Source organism: Nomascus leucogenys, chromosome 2 (assembly GCF_006542625.1).
Source record: "Nomascus leucogenys isolate Asia chromosome 2, Asia_NLE_v1, whole genome shotgun sequence".
NCBI classification, from domain to species: Eukaryota; Metazoa; Chordata; class Mammalia; order Primates; family Hylobatidae; genus Nomascus; species Nomascus leucogenys.
The window spans coordinates 71,918,246-71,938,694 of NC_044382.1; the positions used below are offsets into that span (position 1 = coordinate 71,918,246).

General features: G+C 39.3%; 1 protein-coding gene across 3 annotated transcripts in view; it reads right to left on the bottom strand.

The window, feature by feature from the left end:
- The window catches only part of LONP2 (lon peptidase 2, peroxisomal), a 120,713-nt gene that overhangs the window by 49,405 nt on the left and 50,859 nt on the right, over nt 1-20,449 (bottom strand). For all 3 annotated transcript variants that reach the window (XM_030797441.1, XM_030797429.1, XM_030797437.1), the window contains 3 exons: nt 18,706-18,856; nt 14,782-14,908; nt 10,665-10,798 (listed from right to left, as the gene is read on the bottom strand). In XM_030797441.1, coding sequence (XP_030653301.1) covers nt 10,665-10,798; nt 14,782-14,908; nt 18,706-18,856 — 412 coding nt within the window. The remainder of the gene's footprint in view (nt 1-10,664; nt 10,799-14,781; nt 14,909-18,705; nt 18,857-20,449) is intronic.

Here is a 20,449-nt window from a genome sequence, read left to right on the forward strand (position 1 = left end):
AATCCCATTACTGGGTATATAGCCAAAGGAACAGAATGATTTATATATATTCACTGCAGCACTATTCACAATAGCAAAGACATGGAATCAACCCAAATGCGCATCAGTGACAGACTGCATAAAGAAAATGTGGTACATGTACACCATGAAATACTATGCAGCCATAAAAAGGAACGAGAACATGTCCTCTGCAGGGACATGGATGAAACTAGAAGCCATTATCCTCAGCAAACTAATGCAGGATCAGAAAACCAAACACTGCATGTTCTCACTTATAAGTGGGAGCTGAACGATGACAACACACGGACACATGGCGGGGAACAATACACACTGGGGCCTGTTGTGGGTGGGAGTGAGCGGAGGGAGAGCATCAGGAAGAATAGCTAATGGATGCTGGGCTTAATACCTGGGTGTCGGATTATCTGTGTAGCAAACCACCATGGCACATGTTTACCTACATAATAAACTTGTATATCCTGCACATGTACCCTGGAACTTAAAAGCTGAAGGAAAAAAACTTATGTAGGAAGACTTAAATAAATGAAGCTAGTCATGAATTAGAAGACTTGATAATACAAATTGTCAATTCTCCCCAACTAGATTTACAGATTCAATGGAATCATAATAAAAATGCTCTAGGAGTTTTGATTTATTTACTTACTTGTTGGTAGAAAATGACACACTGACTTTAAAATTTACATGGATATTTGAAGGACCTACAATAGCCAACCCAATTCTGAAGAACAAAGCTGGAAGACTTACACTACCAGATACCAAGATTATCTAACATAAAGTAATTCTTCAAACAATGTATGAGGCAGCCACTGGAAATTTTATCCCAGGCCCAAAGTACCCATTCAGGGGGCTCAAACATGAGCTTGGCTGGTCCAGCCTGCCTGGCTTTACCCCACAATCTACCCTGGAAGCACAGCACAAGACCAGGACCCCTGAGAGTTTCACGGCCCAGCTCGGTACCTGAGATACCTGAATAATTCTTGAATTACAAAGGTTAATCACCCTACTGCCACTATTGCAGCTGACGCTCATCTGCAAGCACCACCTCCTAGCTGGGAAGTCAACCTGCACCACCCATAACATCTATTGATACAACTGCATAGTGCCTTGGAAGAAAGCAAGCTTTGCACGACCTCTGCTGCCACCATCATCCATCCCAGCTAGGCAGGAGGCCTTGAGCCCAATCACCCAAACAGTACATTACTACTATCACTGGCATTTGAGAAAGCCACCATACTAAGACTAATTTATAACTAAGCCTATCATACAGTGTCTATGTCACTGAATGCACCCTGAAGCAAAGCCAAATGACCCTACTCAACATACATCATAGATACATCCTCAAGGGAAAAAAAGTCCTGCCCCAACAAAAGTAAACTAAAAAATAATAAGAAGTAACTGTTATCCCAGATGCAAGTGAATCAGCACAGTAATACTGGAAATATGGGAAAAAAGGTGCTATGACACCCCCAGAGAAACACAGTAATTCTCTAGCAATGGATCCTAACTAAAAAACAAATCTTCAAAATGCCAGATAAAGAATTCAAAACACTGATTTAAAGAAGCTATCAGGGGCTGGATACAGTGGCTCACACCTGTAATCCTAGCACTTTAGGAAGCCAAGGTGGGCAGATCACTTGAGGCCAGGAGTTCAAGACCCGCCTGGCCAACATGGTGAAATCCCATCTCTACTAAAAAAAATACAAAAATTAGCCAGGCATGGTAACACACACTTGTAATCCCAGCTACTCAGGAGGCTGAGGCACAAGAATCACTTGAACCCAGGAGGTGGAGGTTGCAGTGAGCTGAGATCGTGCCACTGCACTCTAGCCTGGGTGACAGGGTAAAACTCTGTCTCAGGAAAAAAAAAAAAAAAAAAGAAGAAGAAGCTATCAGGTGCAGGGCACAGTGACTCATGCCTGCAATCCCAATAGTTTAGGAAGTCAAGGCAAGGGGAAGGAGGATCACTTAAGGCCAGGAGTTCAAGACTACCCTGGGCAACATAGTAAGACCCTCCATCTCTACAAAAAATAAAAAAATAAGCTAGGTGTGGTGGTATGTGCCTGAATTTGTAGCTACTTAGGACAGTGAGGCAGAGGACTGCTTGGGCTTACAATGAGCTATGACTGCATCACTGCACTCCAGACAAGGCAACAGAGCGAGACCCTGTTTCAAAATAAAATTAAATTAAAAGAAAAAAAGTAGCTCAACAAGATACAAGAGAAATCTGAAAACTAATACAAAGAAGTCAGAAAATCAATTCAGGATATGAATGAGAAATTTACCAAAGAGATAGGTATTTTAAAAAGAAAACCAAACAGAACTTCTGGAAATAAAAAATTCATTGAAGGAATTATAAAATACATTTGAAAGCTTCAACAACAAACTAGACCAAGCAGAAGAAAGAACCTCAGAACTTTAAGATTGTTTTTTTCAATTAATCCAGTCAGACAACAAGAAAAAAAAAAAGAAAAAAGAATTTTAAAAAATGAGTAGAGCCTCTGAAAAGTAAGGGATTACATAAGACATTGGAACCTATGAATCATAGGTATTCCTAGGAGAGAAGAAAAAGCAAAAACTTCAGAAAACATATTTGAGAAAATAATTGAGAAAACCTTCCCTAGTTTAGCAAAGGATCTAGACATCCAGATACAAGAGGCTCAACAAACTCCAGCCAAATACATTGCGAGAAGGATCTCACCATGGCATCTAGTCATCAGGCTGTCTAAGGTCAATGTGAAGGAAAAAATCCCTGAATACAATAAAAGTGTCTAGTCACTTATACAGGAAACTTCATCAAACCAGCAGTGGACTTCTCAGCAGAAACTTTAGAAGCCAGAAGAGATGGGGATTCCATTTTCAAAGTGCTTAAAGCAAATGGTCAAACTCGAATTTTGTATCCTGCTAGTGTAAGCTTCACAAATGAAGGAGAAATAAAGTGTTTCCCAGACAAGCAAATGAGAGAATTCATCACCACTAGATTGGTCCTATGAGAAATGCTTAAAGAAGTTCTAAACATGGGAACAAAAGGTTGATACTCTATCATAAAACACATGAAACTCACAAGTTTTATGAAACAATTATACAAATAAGGAAAAGAAAGAAATAAAAGGGCAACATGACAGAACTCCAGAAGACCACAAAGCGGGAACAAAAAACAAAGAATCTACAAAGCTGGCTGGTTGCGGTGGCTCACGCCTGTAATCCCAGCACTTTGGGAGGCCAAGGCGGGAGGATCACCTGAGGTCAGGAGTTCGAGACCAGCCTGGCCAATGTGACAAAATCCCGTCTGTACTAAAAATACAAAAATTAGCCAGGCATGGTGGCATGCACCTGTAATTCCAGCTACTTGGGAGGCTGAAGCACGGGAATCGCTTGAACTCGGGAGGTAGAGGTTGTAGTGAGCCAAGATCGCGCCATTGCACTCCAGCCTGGGTGACAGTGCAAGACTCAAGTCTCTTGCTTAAAAGAAAAAAAAAAGAATCTACAAAGCAACTAGATAGCAATTAACATTATGACTGGAAAAAAACCTCATGCATCAGTATTAACCTTGAATGAACCACTTCAAAGATATAAATTGGTGCAATGGATTAAAAAACAACAACTACATGCTGCTTACAAGAAATTTGCCTTACTGTTAAAGACACACAGACTGAAGGTAAAGGGGTGGAAAAATGTTCCATGCAAAAGGAAACCAAAAGCAAGCAGGAGTAACTATACTTATATTAGATAAAACAGACTTTAAATCAACAATATTTTTTTTTTTTTTTTTTTTTGAACGGAGTTCTCTATCCCCAGCTGATGCATGGCAATCTCGCTCATGCAACTCCCTCCGAACAATATTTTTTTTTAAAAAAAAGGCCAGTATATAATGACATAGGGATCAATTCAACAAGAAGATGTAATAATCCTAAGTATATACTCCCAAAACTGGAGTACCAGATTAATAAAACAAATACTACTAGACCTAAGAGACAGATAGCAATACAATAATAATATGGGACTTCAACACCTCACTGAGAGCACTAATAGATCACTGAGACAGACAAAAAGTCAACAAAGAAACACTGAACTTAAAACCAAATGGACCTAACAGACATTTACAGAACATTCTACGCAACAACCACAAAAGATACATTTCTCTCATTAGCACATGAGACATGGGACATTCTCCAAGACAGACCAAACATCAGGCCACAAAACAAGTCTCAATAAATTTAAAAAAAAAATCAAAATCATATCAAGTATCTCCACACAATGGAATAAAACTAAAAATCAATCTGAAGAGAAACTCTCAAAAATATACAAACACATGTAAATTAAACAACATGCTCCTGGACAACCTTTGGGTCAACAACAAAATTAAGAGGGAAATTAAATTTTTTAAGGCTGGGCATGATAGCTCATGCTTGTGTCTATTATTCCACACTCTATGTTCATATGTTCACATTATTTGGCTTCCACTTATAAATGAGAATATTCAGTATTTGAATTTCTGAGTTGTCACAGCCTTCAGTTTCATCCATATTGCTGCCAAAGGCATGATTCCATTCTTTTTATACCAGATAAAACAGACTTTTTATACCAGATAAAACAAACATATGTGTGCAGGTATCTTTTTGACATAATGAGTTCTTTTCCTCTGGGTATATACCCAGTAGTGGGATTGCTGGATCAAATGACGGTTCTATTTTTTGTTCTTAGAGAACTCTCCATATGTTTTCCATAGAGGTGGTACTAATTTACATTTCTCCCAGCACTATATAAGCACTCCCTTTTCTCCACATCCTCACCAACATCTGTTATTTTTTGACTTTCTAAAAATAGCCGTTTTGACTGGTATAAGATGGTATCTCATAGATTTTTCATTTCTCTGATGATTAGTGATATTGAGCATTTTTTCAAATGCTTCTTGGCCACTTGTATGTCTTCTTTTGAAAAATGTCTTTCATCTCCTTTGCCTACTTTTTAATGGGGTAATTTGGGTTTTTTTTATTGTTGTTGTTGAGTTGCTTGAGTTCCTTGTAGATTCTGGGTATTGGTCTTTTGCATACGTATTTTGCAAATATTTTTGCTTATTCTGTAAGTTGTCTGTTTACTCTGTTGATTGTTTCTTTTGCTGTACAAAAAGCTTTTTAGTTTAATTAAGTCTTATCTGTCTACTTTTGGTTTTGTTGCTTTTGCTTCTGAGGTCTTAGTCATGAATTCTTTGTCTAGGGCAATGTCTAGAAGAATTTTTTCTAGATTTTCTTCTAGTATGTTTTAGTTTTGGATTTTACATTTAAGTCTTTAATCTATCTTGAGTTGACTTTTTTTTTTTTTTTTTTTTTTTTGTGACAGAGTCTTGCTGTGATGTCCAGGCTGGAGTGCAATGGCGCGATCTCGGCTCACTGCACCATCCGCCTCCTGGGTTCAAGCGATTCTCCTGTCTCAGCCTCCCAAGTAGCTGGGACTATAAGCATGTGCCACCACGCCTGGCTAATTTTTGTATTTTTAGTAGAGACGGGGTTTCACCATTTTGGCCAGGCTGGTCTCAGACTCCTGACCTCAAGTGATCCACCCACCTCAGCCTCCCAAAGTGCTGGGATTACAGGTGTGAGCCACTGCGCCTAGCCTTGAGTTGATTTTTATATAAAATAAGAGACAGAGAGTGGTTCAGTTTCATTCTTTCTGCAGATGGCTATCCAATTTTCTCAACACCATTTACTGAATAGGTTGTCCTTTCCCAGTGTACGTTTTTGTCTACTCTGCCAAAGATCAGTCGGCTGTAGATTTGTGGCTTTATTTCTAGTTTCTGCATTCTGTTCCATTGATCTGTCTATTTTTATACCAGTACCATGCTGTTTTGGTTACTACAGCTTTGTTTCCCAGTGTTGGTGGGCGGACCTACTGGGAGATGTTTGGGTCACAGGGGCAGATCCCTGATAAATGGCTTGGTGCCTTCTCCATGGTAATGAGTTCACATGACAGCTGGTTGTTAAAAGGTCCCTGGCTCTTTCCTTGCTCCCTCTCTCACCATGTGACATGCCTGCTCTCCCACTGTCCTCCATCATGATTATAAGCTATCTAAGGCCTCACCTTATAAGCTAGCACTGTGCCTGTTATAGAGCCTGCAGAACTCTGACCCAAACCAATCTCTTTTCTTTATAAATTACCCAGCCTCAAGTATTTCTTTGTAGCACAGCAAAATGGAGTAACACAACATTTACATATTTCATGAATAACTGTTAAATGTGTATTAATTTTGTCTTTTTTTTCTAACCAATTTTTCAGGTGACTTCTATGAAAATAATCAGAAACTAGTATCTACCCAGGTTCTTTCTGTTTAATGTAACTTCCTCAAATACTATGTTCTTCAAAAATAAAGTAAATGAGAATGCAGTGTATTATCAGAAACTTTATAAGGACTAATTATAATATAAATCCTTCTTTGCTTAGGATAATTTATTAGGAAAAATCTTGCTAGATATAAATTGAATATATATGATACATGGGTACTTAAACAAATGAACATTTACCCTGTTTAGAAACACCCAAGTGTGCAAAATTAAATACATGGGACATTTGTGTCTTTCTTGGCAAAAGGCAGGCAAAAAAGCAGAATAAAACTGTAGTCATGTAATCCAACTAATCTCTCAACCCAACAAATACCCTAGAAAGGAAAAGTGCAATTCAGAAAATACTAACAACATGCAGAAAAACAGAGGCAGCATTCTTTTAAAGAAACAATTCTCATACTTTATAGGTAAGTGACTGAAACCATAATGTTCCTCCGCTAACACAGATTGATCAACTCTAAATCTCACCTGCTTTTTAAACTCCCTGCTATTATTTAGCCTCTTTAACTGCCAGTTAAGACCCCACAAATACAAAGACAACTGTTCACAGATCAGCGCTTCTGGGCCTATTCCAGGAAGTTTGTTTGATACACTGGAGGTTTCTGCCTGTTTTGAAGCTTGTGGCCTAAAATTACTTTTCTTCCTGACAGTAACTCCAAGTTCAGCCTTATTATTTTTTTCCTGTGTCTCGTGCTTGAATTAGGAAAGCCTTATTTTTAACATTAAAAATAACTCCCACACTGTATTACTTGAAGTTTCTAAAACAACTGTCTTGTTTTATACTCTTAATTTTAATTAACTCATTTCTTAATGAGAAACTTTTCATTACTAAGCTCCATTTGAACTTGGTGCTATGAAAACCTAACATAGACTCTTTTGTAGAAATTATTCTTTTGGTTTGGTTGAGGTCATAAACACCAGTTCAGGACACCTAATAATCATTCTCCTAAGGTCTAGAGAATGGCTGTTGTTTACTCAAGGGTATCTCATAATATTAGGGCCAACTTGGAGTCCATACCTATACCTCTAGTAAAGACTACACCCAAAATCGTCTCCAAGAGACAAGTATTTATTCTAATTATTCATCTGGATGCTCTTGGTAATATCTTAACTAAGCAAATCTGCTTAACTATATTATCATGTAGGAGATGTCCTGTGATCGCCTTTTTAAAAACCACACAAATAAATGTAACCATGAAAAACTGTAGTTCTCACACAGTTCACAAACTGAACAATTCCTTGAGTATTTGTGGGTTATTTTAAAATAGCTAGTATAATTAAAGATATTATTAGAAGTATGCTAATGGATGTATGTATAAACATTAAGCAATGTATAACTATACGAAAGTTTCCCTTGACACTGAATTCCTCTGAATATATTTATTAGAAGTTCTAAAATACATCATCTAAATCTTAAACACAATTTTCAAAATGTGTTACCTAATAAACTCATTTATTTCATCCTCTACCTTCTGTTATATCAGACAAGAACAAAAAGACATAGGCTCAGTTGCTTGAGATCACAGCACAAAGGAAGTGTTGTTAAGAATGAAAAGGGGAAATTCAGGAGCATCTAGATCTAGATCTTAACTTTTATAGACCTCAGTTCTCCACTGTCACTGTCATTTACACAAGTGATTTCCACCCTTGATAGGTACTCCCTCACCTAGGACATTTTTTTTAAATTCAAATTTCTATAAATGGTAGTCTGAGCATGCGTTTTTACTTCCTGTCCGAATTGTATTAAAATGACAATTAAGAAATAAAAAACATATAAAGCCACAAGAACAAAAATAATGAGAAAGAGGACAACAGCTGACAAGAGATGCTGACAAAATTTTGGAAAACAAAAAGTACATGGACAAGAAGTAACCAACACTTAGGCTAGAGAAAGCACAAACCTCAATGTTTGTGGGGCTAGAGGTAGAGAACAACAAGTTAATGTGGGTCCTAAAAGTCTACAAAAGCTAAAGAATTCAAGGCAGCCCTGAAAGCATGGGTGAAGAGTGGGACAAAAGGCAAAAGTTTTCTACATTCTCCCAAGGCAGAGTAAAAATAAAAAATAAAAATAAAGCCAGGCGCAGTGGCTCACACCTGTAATCCCAGCACTTTGGGAGGCTGAGGTGGGCAGATCACCTGAGGTTAGCAGTTGAAGACCAGCCTGGCCAACATGGTGAAACCCTGTCTCTACTAAAAATACAAAAATTAGCCAGGTGTGGTGGCACCCGTCTATAGTACCAGCTACCAGGGAGGCTGAGGCAGGAGAATCACTTGAACCTGGGAAACAGAGGTTGCAGTGAGCCAAGATTGTGCCACCGCACTCCAGCCTGGACGACAGAGCGAGACTCCATCTCAAAAAGTAAAATAAAATAAAAATAAAGCATAAGTTTTAAAGTCTGGATAAAAAACAATTAGAACTCACTACCTCTACTCCTACTCCTACTCCACATAATGAAGGCACTGCCTCCCTCCAATCCAACAGAAGACAGGAGTTTCGCTCTCTGGAGAAAATGAACCAGTGAGGTTCCAGGCACGGGGAGGCAGGGGTGAAGCACTGTACTGGCCACAAGAGGATTCAGTGAAAGCTGACTCTGATGCTACTGCTGTAAAATGCACTGTGTTCAGCAACTGATGGAAAAACAAGAAAGACATTTGGCTGTGTCTGTTCAACTGGGCCCACTATAAATTATGGTTCTTTAATCACAGTCATCCAACTCCTTTCTGGAAAGAGCTATGGAAATGATAGAAAAATCTAATAAATCTCTTTACTATGAAAGAAATTGTCAATTCTCTACAACTCATGTTTGTTAAAGCAAGTTTTGGCAAACTGCATAACAGCATGATATGATGAACTGAGACCCCTTACAGTTTTGGGGCAAGAAATTAAAACATTTTATTTTATTTACTTATTTTTTTGAGATGGAGTCTTGCTCCGTTGCCCAGATGGAGTGCAGTGGCATGATCTTTGCTCACTGCAACCTCTGACTTTTGGGCTCAAGCGATTCTCTTGCCTCAACCTCCAGAGTAGTGGGGACTACAGGCGCCTGCCACCAGGCCTGGCTAATTTTTATATTTTTAATCGAGACGGAGTTTCACCATGTTGGCTAGGCTGGTCTCAAACTCCTGACCTCAAGTGATCTGCCTGCCTCAACCTTCCAAAGTGCTGGGATCAAAGGCGTGAGCCACTGTGCCTGGCCAGTTAAAACATTTTAAGTAGATACCAAAGGAACGTCCACATTTGATTAATTCCAGTAATAGAACACCTTCACAATAATTTTTTAAAGAATAATTTAGATTACATTTAATTGTTTATCTATAAAAGAAAATGTGTGAAAAATTATTACACATGGAGTTATTCCAGAGTACAAAGGTCTGCCCTTGCAGTACTTGAACAGCATGGATTTTCTAATGTTGTAAAAACTTTTTATGTTGTAAATTATTTAAAGACTTAACTGTCTGGATCAGAAAGAAATAACACCAGAACCCATACATAACGTACACCATCATTATACATCTGGAGAAAGTTACGGTGATGGTTAATAGTGAGTTTCAACTTGTTTGGATTGAAGGATGCGAAGTATTGTTCCAGTGTGTCTGTGAGGATACTGTCAAAGGAGATTAACATTTGAGTCAGTGGACTAGGAGAGGCAGACCCACCCTCAATCTGAGTGGGCACCATTTAATCAGCTTCCAGCATGGCTAGAATAAAGCAGAGAAAAGAAGCTGGAAGGATCAGACTTGCTGAATCTTCTGGCCTTCAGCTTTCTCCCGTGCTGGATGCTTCTTGCCCTCGAATATCAGACTCGAAGTTCTTCAACTTTTGGACTCTTGAACGTATGCCAGTGGTTTGCCGGGGGCTCTTGGGGCTTCAGCCACAGACTGAAGGCTGTACTGTCGGCTTCCCTACTTTTGAGGTTTTAGAACTCGGACTGGCTTCCTTGCTCCTCAGCCTGCAGATGGCCTATTGTGGGACTTCACCACGTGATTGTGTGGGTCAATACTCCTTAAACTCTTCTTCATATACACATCCCTCCTATTAGTTTTGTCCCTCTAGTGAATCCTAACACAGTTCCTATATCCTCAAAGCATTCATATTATTATTCCAGTTAAAACTGTGCTATTTGTAAAAGACAATCCTCTTGATGAAATATGTTGAAACATTAAGGTATTACTTACTGGATGCATTTAACAGTGGAGTCATGTGTGCCACTGCTCCAAGGACTACCCAACACCTTCCCCTCCATACCCAACCTTCTTCTGTCACTCACTCCTAGCCACCAGGCCTGAGAATGCCAGAACAAGGTCACCAACCTTCTCTCTCAGTCACATCAGAACGGTCCAACTTGGCTTCCTTATGCTGTCCTTCTGCCACCTTCACGGCCACAGCTCGGCAAATGGCCCCAAGTTTTCTATCCAGAGAACGAACCCCTGCCTCTCTGGTATACCTGTCATGAAAGAAAAATATTTTATTTTTGACTATATACCACTTAAAAAAATAGAGAGAAGTAATGTGATTAACATTTTTAATAAACAGTGTACATTTAAAAGTTCATTACCCTTTCTTGAGTACTAACTTTTCCACACTTAAAACTCCTCATTATTGTTATTTCTTCAATACTTTGATGTATTTTCAGCTACAACAATTTCCTTTATACAGATTATCTTGAATTATAACCCTACACTTAAAAATGAACCCTAGTTCTAATTCAATTTACATTGCCAAAGTAAACTTGGCAGCATATAAACAACCATTTACTCCTCGGTAATTTGTTGAAGAGTTTTCTTAAACAAAATTTGTCAATTTAGGAAAATTCTAGATAAATTTATTGTATTTGAAATATTGCTGAAAGAATAAGAGAAATTGTGCTCTTTGTGGAACTAAAATAAAAACAAATCTGAGACAGAAATCTGGTTTTCACTAGGCACTTTGCTAACCACCTTTCTTCAGTGTATTTTCACTGTGAAGACTTCTAAAGGAAGAAGGTATGCTAAGTGAAGACAGCACTGTGACTCTGTGGACTTTGTGAAAAAGACGCTATGTGTGGTTAAGCAGAGCTGCTTTAAACACATGTACATTAGAATCAAACTCCGTTAAGTCATTCCACAGACCATTATATAGTGAAACCACTTTTGGCCACTCAGCTTTGTATGGACCCGAATGGACAGGATCAGGTGGAGAATGCAGTTTTATCTGAAGAATTGGATTTGACTAAGCCATACATTTGATTAAGTCAGACATACACTGTAGACTTTAGGAAAGCAGATTTTAAAAGTTCTGAGAAAAGACAGATAAAAAGCTCTTAGCTAAACACTCTAATACTCATTTCAGTCAAAGGTATAGAAGGATATAAAGTCTATATTATGCAACTACATATAATTTCAGTAAGGGAGAAAACAGGGAGGCATCTTAACAACTTCTACATTTGGGCTTTAAAAAATTCAGCTTTATAAATACAAAATGGGATATGCCAAGCTTAGCAAAATTCACTGAAAAAGGGAAGAGAATAATCTTTAAAAAGCTAAGAATCTAGAGATACAGTCATAAAATAATATAGTCAGAATAAGAAAAGCATGGGCTTCCTATACCATGAACTATTTAGACTCTTATCTGAAACACTGTGTTCAATTCTGGGTGTTTAATTTTAAAAGACACATTGATACACAGGATTCTTTCAGAAGAAGACTAATCAGGAGGGTGAGAAGTCTTGAAACTACATCAAGAGGAACGCTACAGAGGAGAGGAATGGTTAGCTTGAAGAAGAGAACACTAAGTGTGCAGACCTGATAGTATTTTATTTTAATGTCAGAAGGGCTGTACAAGGAGGAATTACACTTAGATTCCAGGTGCTCCTATAAGGCAGAAGAAGAAAATTATAGAAAAGTGAATAGAAAGAATATCTTTGTAACAATTATCACTTGAACTCAGGAGTTCCAGGCCAGCCTGGCCAAGATGGTGAGACCCCCATCTCTATTTTTTTTTTTTTTTTTTTTGAGACGGAGTCTCACTCTGTTGTCCAGGCTGGAGTGCAGTGGCACGATCTCAACTCACCGCAACCTCCACCTCCCTGGTTCAAGCAATTCCCCTGCCTCAGCCTCCCGAGTAGCTGGGATTACAGGTGCACACCATCACTCCCGGCATATGCCTGTGGTCCCAGCTACTTGGGGGCTGAGATGGGAAGATGGCTTGAGCCTGGGAGGCGGAGGCTGCAGTGAGCCAAGATCACGCCACTGCACTCCAGCCTGAGTAACAGTATGAGAACCTCTTTTTTAAAAAAAATAAAAAGAATTATCTTTGTTACAATTAGAATTACCCATGAAGAGGTAGTTATTAGCTAGCATGAAGCATACTGGGACTGGAAGTATTCAAGTAGGTGAGTTATACTTGGAGATAAGAAAGACTAGAACATTAGGGTCTATGACTGTGACATATCTCAAAAGATGAAAAATTCAGGCCGGGCGCGGTGGCTCACGCTTGTAATCCCAGCACTTTGGGAGGCCGAGGCCGGCGGATCACGAGGTCAGGAGATCAAGACCACGGTGAAACCCCGTCTGTACTAAAAATACAAAAAATTAGCTGGGCGTGGTGGCGGGCGCCTGTAGTCCCAGCTACTCGGAGACGCTGAGGCAGGAGAATGGCGTGAACCCAGGAGGCGGAGCTTGCAGTGAGCCGAGATCGCGCCACTGCACTCCAGCCTGGGCGACAGAGCGAGACTCCGTCTCAAAAAAAAAAAAAAAAAAAGAAAAATTCATATATTGATACTCTATGTCCTAAGTTTGGTAACTCACTAAATATCCAAAAACGTGCCTGGAATAGTGCATACTTGTGCTGTTTTTAAAAACAATATCAAAACTAACAAAACTGCTCAGATATTTCCTCATGTCCATAGCTTTTAAGAACTTTTTTTTTTTTTTTTTTTTTTTTTTGAGACAGAGTCTTGCTCTGTCACCCAGGCTGGAGTGCAGTGGCGTGATCTCGGCTCACTGCAAGCTCCGCCTCCTGGGTTCACACCATTCTCCTGCCTCAGCCTCTCCGAGTAGCTGGGACTACAGGCGCCCACCACCACGCCCAGCTAATTTTTTTTGTATTTTTAGTAGAGACGGGGTTTCACCGTGGTCTCGATCTCCTGACCTCGTGATCCGCCCGCCTCGGCCTCCCAACGTGCTGGGATTACAAATGTTAGCCACCACGCCCAGCCGATATTTTGAATTAACAAGCATACATAAAAAAGAAATAGTTCTCGAGGTAACAATTGGGAAATATAAATAATGATCACTCTTCAGAATCATTATTATTCAGATAAACTCTGGATTTTTCTCTATCCCTCATATTTTACAGATGGGGAAGCTATCAAAAACATTAAATGACTTATTGAAAGTTACCCAAAGGCATCATGGGTGTTATCTGGAATAATGATATTGTTGGAAGACTCAGACATACAAGTCACTTAATTTATTTCTCCTGGCATTATCCACACCATAAATCACAAGACAAATTAAGAAAAGGAACCCCCAGGTAAGACTCAGTCTTACTGTTTTGTATATAAATCTAAAACAGATCCATAAGAAGGTACAGATCAAAAGACAGTCTGGCCAAACTCTAAGTCAAAGTTCAAAATAGAGAGATACTTCACATCTCTTAAAAACAGTAGTTACTAGAAAAGGGCCGCATGAGGAGAGCTTGGCAGCCTGACATGACTTGCTGGATGATGCAATGGATCTGTAATACTGAGCTAGGAAAACTGTAAGAGGCTGTGGTGGATATAAATTCTCAACAGAGTATATTTTCCATTCAAACAGGGAATCTGTAAATTAGACTAAGCAATACTCTATTCAGGTAATTTACACACTGCTTGCTACAGGCTTAAGCATTTGGTAGTAAACTTGGGAAGGCACCTTCTCTATTGTTCCAGTGTTAATTCTGAAGATCAAAATTCTAAGGATTTTAAAAATCTCTCAGCCAAAGAGAAGAAAAGAAAACTGAGTAACTTAAATCAGATTATCTGAAAGTAGCATATCATCTCTTAAGAGAATTCAACAACTTTCAAGATCCTGGGCATAAAAAGTGTCTCCTATATTTGCCATGTATTTGGTTTTTAAATGATCAAATTAACCCCTTATATTGCTATTGTGGCAAAGCATAAATTTCAGCTTTAGCTATAACAATATTCCACATAGTTTCTCTGTAAACTTCTGCCTAGCATAGAGAACGGTGTAAATCAATAGTTATGATAACACTTGCTGGAAGTTGTTGAAGAAAGAGAAATGGATGCTATGGGATGCCAATAAAATAATCTCCTTTTCAGGAGACTGTGGCTTATCTCAAAAGATGAAAAACTCAAATATTGATACTCTATGTCCTAAGTTTGGTAACTCAGTAAATACTCAAAACTTGCCTGGAGTTAGTGAAGCCTCAGGATGGCTAACTAACCTGGTGATGATATCAAGAGTGGTGACCTGGGGTATCTGAATCTGCTGAGGAGTCAGCCCATGTTGTTCCAGCTGCTTGGGGATCAAGTGCCTATGGGCAATCTCTATCTTCTCCTCCTGTGTATACCCTGGAAAAGAAGAGATCTTGTTTCGTAATTATTTACATGGCTCCCATAATGCCATGCTTTTTTTTTTTTTTTTTGAGAGTCTCGCTCTGTCACCCAGGCTCACTACAACCTCCACCTCTCAGGTTCAAGCGATTCTCCTGCCTCACCCTCCCGAGTAGCTGGGATTACAGGCATGCACAAACATGCCTGGCTGATTTTTGTATTTTCAGTAGAGACAGGGCTTTGCCATGTTGGCCAGGCTGGTCTGAAACTCCTGGCCTCAAGTGATCCACCAGTCTCAGCCTCCCAAAGTGCTGAGATTACAGGCATGAGTCACTGCTCGCAGCTAGTGCCATGCTTTTTTAATGAATCAAATGTAGATTAAATGGATCTTAGATTTAGAACAAATTTAAGTATTATTTCAAATGAGACTATAATTACAATAAAGAAATTTATTCTGGCCAGGCACGTTGGCTCACACCTGTAATCCTAGCACTTTGGGAAGCTGAGGCGGGCGGATCACCTGAGTTTAGGAGTTTGAGACCAGCCTGGGCAACATGGCAAAACCCTGTCTCTACTAAAAATACAAAAAATCAGCTGAGCATGGTTGCGCATGTCTGTGGTCCTGGTTACTCTGGAGGCTGAGGCACGAGAATTGCTTCAGCTGAGGAGGTGGAGGTTGCAATGAGCTGAGATTGCGCCACTGCACTCCAGCCTGGGCAACAGAGACTGCCTCCAAAAAAAAAAAGAAAAAGAAATTTGATCTAAATCAATAATTGTTAAAATTTCCAACGTTTTCACAAACAAAACAAGCATTTACTAAGCAAAGTGCTTGAAAGTCTTCTGATTAAATGATATATCTCCCAAAGAGGAAAACACCTCAAATCTTAGAGACAATTATCTCTTTATCTTCAAATCCTCTGAAATTTCAAATAGAAGAATAAATGCATCTTTTTAGCCTAATTTGATCTATACTTGAAACAGACACACACCACACACTCCCCTCAATTAAATAAGCAGTGGGTTCCAAGGGAAGGGCTCTAAAGATACTGTTTCCAGAACTACGACTATAAAATAAATTGTAGCAGCAAAAGAAAACCTAAGATGTCCCTATAAAAGGTTTTTTCCTCCATATGATGGTATATATATATATATGTGTGTGTGTATATGTATTTATATATGTGTGTATATGTATTTATATATGTGTGCATATGTATTTATATATGTATATATGTATTTTATATATATACAGTATATTTAGAAGACTTTATGTTCTTATTTAATAGCCTGAATAAATATAGATTTTCCTTTGTCTCTAAATCCTGTAAGACAAAATTCCAACTAATGTCCCTTTCCATTTAACAAGCAAAAATTAAAAATATGAATTGATAAGGCACCTTTTGAATGAAAAGAGGTTAGTAAACACCAGGAAAGCTAGAAGATTGGACAGCTAAATCTGCCAAAGGAAGAAGGTGGCATCATATGCTCCCCTCTGCAGCAGCTGTCCTGATTCTTTCACTTTACTTTAGTGTATCTAATGGATTTTCTTGCATAACTTGGAGTTTCCAGGACATTCATTACTTATTTACTTTAGACTTTAAATACGCAACAATTAACTTTTTAGTCTACCATATTTTAAAACTAAATACAGGAACCTGCAATGCTCACAGATAATTAAGAAATCCAATTATATTGGGAGACCAAGGTGGGTGGATCACGAGGTCAAGACATCGAGACCATCCTGGCCAACTGGTGAAACTCTGTCTCTACTAAAAATACAAAAATTAGCTGGGCGTGGTGGTGCACGCCTGTAGTCCCAGCTACTTGGGAGGCTGAGGCAAGAGAATTGTTTGAACCTGGGACGTAGAGGTTGCAGTGAGCTGAGATCGTGCCACTGCACTCCAGCCTGGTGACAGAGTGAGACTCCATCTCAAAAAAAAAAAAAAAAAAACAGAAATCCAATTATAATTCACTTAGTAGTAAAAATGTATTTCAGATTAATATGAAAAATACATTTAGATTACATTTAGAGTCTAAAGACATTTAGGGCCGAGTGTGGCGGTTCACACCTGTAATCCCAGCACTTCGGGAGGCTGAGGCGGGTGAATCACCTAAGGTCAGGAGTTCAAGACCAGCCTGGCCAATATGGCAAAACCCTGTCCCTACTAAAAATGCAAAAATTAGCCAGGTGTGATGGTGCACACCTGTAGTCCCAGCTACTCAGGGGGCTAAGGCATGAGAATCACTTGAACCAGGAGGCAGAGGTTGCAGTGAGCCAAGATTGTGCCACTGCATTCCAGCCTGGGTGACAGAGTGAGACTCCATCTCAAAAAAAGAAAAAATAAATAAAAGACATTTAGGCTGGACATGGTGGCTCACGTCTGTAATCCCTATACTTTTGGAGGCCAAGGCAGGCAGATCACTTGAGGCCAGGAGTTCGAGGCCAGACTGGCCAACATGGCGAAATCCTGTCTCTACCAAAAATACAAAAATTACCTGGGCGTGGTCACGAGTGCCTGTAATCCCAGCTACTTGGGAGGCTGACACACAAGACTCAATTGAACTTTGGAGGCGGAGGTTGCAGTGAGCCGAGATCATGCCACTGCACTCCAGCCTGGGCAACAAGCTAGACTCTGTCTCTAAATAATTAAATAAATAAAGACATTTAGATTCTAGTCTACATTAAAAAAAAAAAAACTCAGTGATATTTGATCTCTTCCAGGGAAAAAAAATTCTGAGCAATTAAAATAAGGTGAAAATGCTATAATTTATCTAGTGTTAGTAACTGAAGGAATACATTTTGCATGCTCCAGTGACGGAGAAGACATTTAAAAAATTTAACTATTTGATAGATTCAAGAGGAATTTAAAAGCCGCATGCATTTTAATATAAAGGTGAGGCCAGATTTTATGAGAAAGTTCAGTTACTCTTTTTTTCTTTTTTTTTGAGATGGAGTTTCACTCTGTCACCCAGGCTGGAGTGCAGTGGCGTGAGGCTCACTGCAACCTCCCCCTCCCAGGTTCAAGGGATTCTCCTGCCTCAGCCTCCCGAGTAGTTGGGACTACAGGTGCCCGCCACCATGCCAGGCTAATTTTTGTATTTTTATTGAGACGGTGTTTCACCACGTTGGCCAGGCTGGTCTCGAATTCCTGACCTCAAGTGATCCACCCGCCTCAGCCTCCCGAAGTGCTGGGATTACAGGCGTGAGCCACCACACACGGCCTGCAATTTCAGAAATTATATTAAAGAAGAATGTCTTATTTGTCATAAAATTATCATTCTTTCATGCTAAATTAAATCTGAAATTGTTGTTGTCAACGTTTGCTGTTTTGCTCTTCCAGACTTTGAAGCTACATAGAAACTGATTTATATACATTCCTCAGAACTTCTGAAGATTGTATGTTGGCAAATGAACTTCTTTTTTTTTTTTTTTTTTTTTTTTTTTGAGACGGAGTCTCGCTCTGTCGCCCAGGCTGGAGTGCAGTGGCGCGATCTCGGCTCACTGCAAGCTCCACCTCCTGGGTTCACGCCATTCTCCTGCCTCAGCCTCTCTGAGTAGCTGGGACTACAGGCGCCCGCCACCATGCCCGGCTAATTTTTTGTATTTTTAGTAGAGATGGGGTTTCACCGTGGTCTCGATCTCCTGATCTCGTGATCTGCCCGCCTCGGCCTCCCAAAGTGCTGGGATTACAAGCGTGAGCCACCGCGCCCGGCCCAAATGAACTTCTTTTAGTCAAAACTCCACAGCATAACTAATTTTAAAGTTATGGTCAGAAAGGCAAGATGTATCATAATGATTTCATTTAAGAGTCAGGTACCTGGAACCTGAATGATCTCCATTCTGTCCAACAAGGCAGCTGGAATGGTAGCAGTGGTGTTGGCGGTAGCTATAAACAGAACTTGAGAAAGGTCAAAGGCCACATTTAGATAATGATCTGTGAAGTTATGGTTTTGCTCAGGATCCAACACCTAGGGGAGAACAAAAAACATTTTTAAAAACTTTAGTAGTGCCAACAGAAGGCTGTATACAAGTGAAAACACACATGATGTACTGGCAAGGTTGGTATTTCTGCTCAGAATAGTTTAAGAAACAGATAAAACTAACATCTGAGCATTATTATTTGCATTCTCTACATTCTACATACTTTTTAAAAAATAAAATACATTCAGTGTCAAAATTTCTGAAAATGTAATAGCACAAAGCAGCAGAAATTACACTTTCAAGCTTTGTTCAAAAATCTATTTATTAATGACCCATTGTTTGGTCATCATAAGTTACCAGTCCTGCAGAACCAGTTTCCATCTTGGTAACACACCCTATCTAAACTGCTATGGGAATATAAAGCAAATGTGTAAAGTATTTTGAAATTCTCAAATAACTGGTAAATAAGAACCCATATAATCCTACTCAAACATTTTCAGAAAGTCTGGTATAAATTATTTAACTGAAAGGAGAATTCCAAATAAGTAACCTTTGCTATGAGTTAAATAAGAGTAAAAATCACTATGCTACTATATTCTGATACAGCAAAAATTCACTATTTAAAAATGGCTTACTGCAAAACATTGCTGCTTATAATAAGCAAAACATCAATAACTCTTTTTTTTGAGACAGAGTCTTACTCTGTTGTCCAGGGTGGAGTGCAGTAACACAATCTCAGCTCACTGCAACCTCTGCCTCCCGGGTTCCAGCGATTCTCCTGCCTCAGCCTCCTGAGTAGCTGGGACTACAGGTGTGTGCCACCATGCCTGGCTAACTTTTGTATTTTTAGTAGAGATGGGGTTTCACCATGTTAGCCAGGCTGGTCTCGAATTCTTGACCTCAAGTGATCCGCCTGCCTCGGCCTCCCAAAGTACTGGGATTACAAGCATGAGCCACTGCACCCAGCAATAGCGCTTAAAAATATTTGAATTAGATACATCAGATAATTTATCAGTCAACCTGGATTCTTAAAATGTGCAACTGTACATTAAAGAGCTTCAAGTCACAGGCACTTGTTGCTAAGGGGCTGGTGCAGAACTTTAATAAGGCACCAACAGCTTCTACATGTTCCAAACCTTAAACACATTAACACTCTCACTTATGCCCAATTACTATAAATAGGGTTGCCATACATATTCAAAAAGGCAATAAAATGACTAATATACTCACCAACCACAATTTAACTATATAAGCAGTTTTTCCTACCTTCTGATTCTTTCTGAAGTTTTACTTATTTTCAAAACTATCCAAAGTTAGTTTTTTGTTTTGTTTTGTTTTTTTTGAGACACAGTCTCATTTTGTCACCAAGGTTGAGGGGCAGTGGCACGGTCTCAGCTCACTGCAATCTTTGCCTCCTGAGTAGCTGGGATTACAGGTGCATACCACCACACCTGGCTAATTTTTGCATTTTTAGTAGAGATGGGGTTTCACCATGTTGGCCAGATTGGTCTCAAACTCCTGGCCTCAAGCGATCCACCTGCCTTGACCTCCCAAAGTGCAGGGATTACAGACGTGAGCTACCATGCCCAGCCCCAAGCTAGTCTTAATTCTAGGCCTCATACATAATTTTGAATTTTGCT